At 40.2% G+C, this 6,322-nt stretch overlaps 1 protein-coding gene across 1 annotated transcript; it reads right to left on the bottom strand.

Annotated features, from left to right (window-relative positions):
• Positions 1 to 3,353: 3,353 nt before the first annotated feature.
• Positions 3,354 to 6,216, bottom strand: GJE1 (gap junction protein epsilon 1). The gene is made up of 2 exons (XM_033512716.1): positions 5,591 to 6,216; positions 3,354 to 5,199 (listed from the first exon to the last, which is right to left on the bottom strand). Exons 1-2 carry the CDS (start codon positions 5,798 to 5,800, stop codon positions 4,804 to 4,806), a joined length of 606 nt encoding a protein of 201 aa, XP_033368607.1. The 5' UTR covers positions 5,801 to 6,216; the 3' UTR covers positions 3,354 to 4,803.
• Between the last annotated feature and the right edge of the window lie 106 nt (positions 6,217 to 6,322).

Below are 6,322 nucleotides of genomic sequence, written 5' to 3'. Positions count from 1 at the left end.
GGGCGGGCGGGCGGAGGGGCGCGGGGAGCGCCCCCTGCTGGCCAGGAGGGGGCCGGCCGGACCGTGTGTCCGTCTGTCCGTCTGTCTATGGTGAGCTACAGCCTGAAACGCAACCTGCATGGCCCCTTAGTGCTTGAAACGCGTCCCACAGCCGCCGTGAGGAAGGGCTGCAGACGTCGGGGCGGTCGGGGCTGCTCTCTGGCCCAGCGTGGAACGGAGTGCTGGCCCTGGCTGCCCGGGGCTGAGCAGTGATGCCCTCCACAGCCCTCCTGCTTCCTTGCCTTTGGCAGGCCAGCCCAAAGAGCCGGCCTGGACACACTTGCATGACCTGCAAGTTAAATCCCTTCTCAGATTGAAACTGCTCCTTGGGCTCCACCAAGGCTTACCAAAGTCCGTGAGGCCTGTGGGGCCTGAACTGTGCCTTTACTTCTGGGCCTCTGCCCCTTATCCCCCAAAACTGCCAGGTTAGTTACCTGGCATGCAATTAGCCAATAAATACACACTCAAAAGAGACATTATTTATTTCAGAGTTGTGTGGGCTTGAGTTTTTGGGGGTATCCCATAAATCAAACACCCCAACTATCAACACTTTACTATTTATACATTTTAGCAAACAAATGCTACAGGTTACATTCTTATTAATTAATTCGTTTTCTGTCTTCTGATTGTTAATGATTCTCTTGCTCCTAATGCTAATTAGTGAGTGTGTTTAGTCTTTCTCATTTGATCCACTGCGTTTCTTGGGTCACTGGTCCACGAGCTGGTGGTCAGGATCTCCCCCTGCCAGAACTACCCTTTACACAGTCAGAGCTGATTGCAGCACAGCTGCTGAGCTGCCTTATTGGTTTCTTCCTTATTTTGTGACTTCTGCCAAATGGCCCTGTGGCCTGTAAGTTCTGCATTCTTTGTGTCAACTATAAGTGGGCATCCTTCTTCCCAAGCTTTTTTAACCTCTCCCAGGGTCTGAGATCAATGAAGAATGTCAAGCTCTAAACCTGGCAAGCAATGTAAACCAGGTAAACAAGGCAATTCTCCTACCAAGTGATCTGTCTTTCTAACACTTGGACATCAGTTAGAGCTTGCTTGTTAGCTGCTGTCTGTTTTAACGGATTAAATCTCCCTTGTTGTTGATTAAGCTTGGAAGTATTCAAAGATTAAACGTCAAAGAAAATCCTTTTTTAAGAATATGTCACATATTCCTCATTTTGCAATACTACAAAGGCCTGGCTAATAGAACTGGGCTGCTTCCTGGTGGCTGTCAGAAAGTCTTTCAGCCCTGGAACATGCATCTCCTAGGATTACCACTTCGCAGATTTTTCCTCAGAGGAACCACCAGGTATTTTTGGTTTTGCAGAGAGGGGATAAGAACAGCAAACGAAATGTGAACTGTTAAAGCAAAATGGTTTTAAATAGATCTCACAAGTTATTGCAATATAAATTATTTTAGTGTTTATTACCTCATTCTAATGGCGTAGTTAAAACTATTTTTGAATTTCTTTTAGGCAGCCCTTTTGCCAAGCCTCTTCTTGATCTCAAAGTATCTGTTTGCAAAGGAGGAGAATGTCAGTGCTCCAGGACATAAAGAAAGGTGCATATTGGACAGAGGCACAGGGTAGGAGAGGTGGCTGCTTTGTCTCATTGCTAACATGGGAGTGTGCCAAAAAGGGAGCAGAAGGGAAATGATGTCTGAACAGAAGAGAGGAATCCGTGAAAGGAACAGAACAAGGAGTGGTTACAGGACTGTATGGGATGCTGCGGTGCTGTACTAGAAGCTGGGTGGCTCAGAGCAGCTATACCTTTGACGTAAATGCAATCACATCACAATTACAGCTCTTTGTTAAGTGAGAACTAAAATGGTCATGTCTGACTAGAGACAAAACTGACTGCAAACACATGAGCTGGGGATTGCTTTGAGTGCTATCTGTGAAAATTTGGTGGCTAGAGTATGGTGGAAAACAATGAAAAAGTCAAAGAAGCACTTACAGTGTGAAACTGATGTAAGCAACAAAAATGCTTCCTCAGTGTTCTGGGAGACAGGACTTCATGTTTGCTGTGTAAAGAAATAGAATTAAATCAAAGAATCCACAAGTGTGTTATATAATTCCTTTCTTAATGGTAAAAAGGAAAAAAAAAGCCATCATGATCATCTCAAATACTTGCTAAATATTTGAGCAAAAATGAGCTCAACGCTGAGAAATGCATGAAGGCATATCAATCTCAGAGGGAGTAAGGGTGGAAGGAAACTGATAGAAAACAATGTAAATGAGGATGAAAGTGGTGGGAGTTTGGAAGACTAAGCAAGAGAAAAGTTTAGAGACACTTGAGAATACGAGCGCCAGGAAGACAAACGGCAAATATAGGAAAGAGAAATGTTGACATCCGTGGGGAAATTATTTCTTTACATGGACATAATATCTCCATCAACATGTTCCAGAAACTAATGGCAGAATCAGAAACAGAAAAACATTTGCATTAAAAGGCAATAATGCACTTTTTTTTTTTTTTTTAAATGAAAGATTAAGGAGTTTGTCAATTTTAATTCCACGGAAATTGCATAAAAAGAAAAAGAAAAAAAAAAAGCGGTGCCTCTGATTTGGAAGAAGGAAAATATTTAATATGTTCCAGAATTTGACCACAAAGAGAAAGGCCGTGTTGGTGGGTAACCCAGCTCCCAAAGCACTCCAGGGATGCTCAGGCAGTCCCATGCCAGTACTTGTTCTTCAAGACTGTTGATGGTAACAAGGACTTCTTTAAGTCCTGAGGGCTTGGGGGTTTTGGCACTCTTCTGACCCTTCTGAAGTGTTTGGAAATTTGTAGAAGAACAGCAAGCAATGACATATTAAGCACCAGGGAAGATACTGACAAGGTTGTGATTAAGTTATTTTATTATTATACAAATAACTGATGAAGTGGGATTTGGGTACCATTGGTAACATGGTATCTAGCATGTACCGAGCACATGACAGTAATTTATTTTTCTTAGTAGTTTTATATACTGTATGTTTTATAAATGTTTTTTTTTACCTGAGATTACAAATTTCAATTGGAAAGAATAATTCCAGATGTATACTGACATATACAGTGAAAAATTAAACATGTATCAACCAAAGAACATGGCATATTATATAAACAAGAAGTTAGCACAGTGATTTTTATTTCACTTGCAATGCTTGCAAATATCAAATGATTAGTTTAATATTGCATGAATTTGAAAGCTTTGACTGGACATTTATTTAAGACAACATATAACTTATTTCCGTAGGGAAAAAAATAATGCTTTAATATAGCAAATATATTGAAATCTATTGTCTTGATCTTGATCAGCATATTAAAAAAAATGGCACATCTAATTGTAGCCCACTTTGTTTTAAAAGGCCCAGTTTCAGTCAAATCCAAGACACTTAAAACTTCTTATTCCATTTATTTAGGAGGTTTACTTTTGTGGGTGAGAACTACAAGGCTGATAATTTATCTGTGTTTGGGACTTATTCACTAACACTTGATGGTAAAACATTTGGTAAGAATTTTTTTCCAGAATTTTCTAAATATTTTTGAATTCTGTCATCAGGATCTCAACTTTTTATGTTTGAAAAACAAATGGAAAATATCTGATGGTTATTATTTCTATTTATATATATATTATACAGGAAACTACCTCCTCCTTTCTGATTCTGAAATTCGTTTTATTTCCTTTATCTCACTTCAGCACAAGGAAATCACTTCTAAATTTAATGTTTATTAGCCCTTAAGAAGAAGCTGTTGCACACAAAAACATCTGATGCCTATATAAAGTCTGAGACCTAATCTAACCAAAAACACTTACTGCATAGAATAATTTCAATATGCAGAGTTCTCTTTTCATTGCTATTCTAGCAGCTTTAGTCAGAGCAAGAAAAATTTAGATGTGACACAAGCAGCAGAAAATTTTGTGGGCCCAATTCTGCAGTCACACACAAGCAAAGCGCATTGAAATCAAATCAGGATTGGGCCTAGGAAAGGCTTTTCTCCAAGATTTTATTTTGACACTTTTAAGCTGCTTATGCAAAATTGTTAAAAAGCCCTTTTCTTCCTTCAAAATGAGATCATATTGAATTGGTAAAAATCTCCTACATGCTAAGCCAAAACATAATGAGGCGTTGTGGTCAGCACAAAAATACCTATTTTAAAATGCTATTCTTTCACTTTTAAAAGGAGATTCTGAGCCAGCAGGTGACAGTAGCTGAGCCTCTGCAAAGCTGGTATCCACGGATATGTTGTCACCCCAGCCTAACCAGGAGTCTCTGCCCCTGGGGGCAGGTTGCATCTCAGTGGCACTTCTTGGGAAGATGCTGGAATGCTTTCTGGTACCCAGAGAGTATCCACTATTACTGTTCAATTCTCAAGCCATAAGAACATGTAAGAAATTTGCAATATTTTTTCCTGGAAGGGCAATGACCTTATTAACTCCTATGGCATGTGTTCAGAAAAACTGTGAATAGAAGTATGTTTATAAATAACCTTCTCCTCACACACAGACACTCCTCTAGAGGCAGAACTATCATAGGTGGCAGGTCATGAAAAGATATTGCTCTTGGAGATCTGAGTGCCTTTGACCTTGACATGGAAACAAAGATTATTTTCATAGTGTGCAAGTGTTTAGACTCCTCAGTTTATGTCAAGTGACTATTCTGCCTCAGTAATCATGAGCATAGTTCTCTTCTGCAGCACTGCATAGAGGACAGGAGATGTTTTTTGCTGTGGTTTGAAATAATTGTTACAAAACTGCAGGTGGACAGAGCAGTAAATGAGTGTGAGTGGTTGACATCACTGAGTTTTTAAGAAACCTAGCCTTCTACATGAGATCTCAAAAATTTCAGCAACGCACAAGATCACTGTAATCACGGTAAATGTGTACATCGCAATAAGAAAGATTGTCTTTTCAAAGTGCTCTGGCACCATGCACCGGGTAATGTTAAACTTTTTTTCAAGTGCTCCCACATCACACATGTAGATTGCGTTCACTTTGAAACCAAAGAGCTGAATCTGAAGCCAAAAAGCCACAACTTCAAGGACAATCCTTAAGAAAACAGAAAAGATATAAAAACCAGTGTAGGATGACTTTTGGAGAATATCTTCCTGTTTGATGCTCTTACAAGCAGCGTAAAGGTGAAAAAAGGCTCCAGGTACCAGTACAATCACCAGCTGTAATGCCCAGAATACCTAAAATGTAGCAGAAATGTAGTTGTCAGACCATCTACAACTGCTTTGGAACAGCTAAAACACATGCATATTGGAACATTTTGCCAGTCTTTTTTAAATATATACCAAATGCATAAAAACTTAGATGACAATAAACGTAAAAAGCAGTTATGTTTTGAGTTGAAAAGTCAGTTGGGTTCTGAAAAATGAGGATTATTTTGAAGGACAGGAAGCACAGCTCCATATTTAGTCACAGATAAAGGGATATTAAAAGGAACATATTAATGAAAGCTAGTGATAATTAGCTTAGTCAGTTAGTACTTATATGGAACAACCATGTTTTAATTTTTGCAGTTTACTTTCTTTACACTGGATTTTAACCATGAAATATATGACAGAAAAAGATAATTACCTGAGGAGTTATAGGTCTGAACTGGTTGTAACAAAAAAGATTAACCTCTCTCTTGTCTGGGTCGCAGCTGAAATGCAAGGCCTCATTTCCATAAACAGCAAAGCCCAAAACACCAAGAAAAAACATTCGAATTGAGCCAAAAAAAAGAGTGTGGAATTGTCCAATTACTGTTGGCGGCCTGAGCTGCAAATCAGAGGGTTCATTCAACATAAAAAAACAAAAATGAACAGTGTTATTGTTGGAGGTCTACTTGCTCTTTTTCATTATCAAAAATATTTATTTTATTCTACTTGTTTTAAAGGAGACAGTTTGCCTATGAAAGGTGCAGTAGCTCTCTAAAAAATAATGTTTTACAACACTTTATTGTTCCTACTAACTTTATAAAAACGTTGATTTGTCTAGCACTTGCCAGTTCATTTGTTTCACTGCCTTTATCTGTATTCCGCTGCTGCAGAAGGCGCCAGACGGAGCTGAGCGCTTCGACCCAAAGTCTATTCGTTTTGCTGTTGTACTGATTCATTCACATGATGTCAGGTGATGGCGAAGCACGGACCGCCGCGCCACCATCAAACCTAACCATGCTTCGAACTATACTTATTCCCGCAAATTAGAGTTCAGTTTTCCCCGAAGGGGCAGCAGTGGCCCCGCTCCGGCCGCCTGCCCCGCCGTGCTGGGGCCGGCCGGGCGGCACCGCTGTCCCGTGTGCGGGGCCGGGGGCGCGGCGCGGCCCCC

The sequence above is a fragment of the Parus major genome, chromosome 3, assembly GCF_001522545.3.
Source record: "Parus major isolate Abel chromosome 3, Parus_major1.1, whole genome shotgun sequence".
In the NCBI taxonomy this organism is placed as follows: domain Eukaryota; kingdom Metazoa; phylum Chordata; class Aves; order Passeriformes; family Paridae; genus Parus; species Parus major.
Note: the sequence above shows the minus strand (reverse complement) of the source record. Positions and strands in the feature narration are given on the sequence as shown.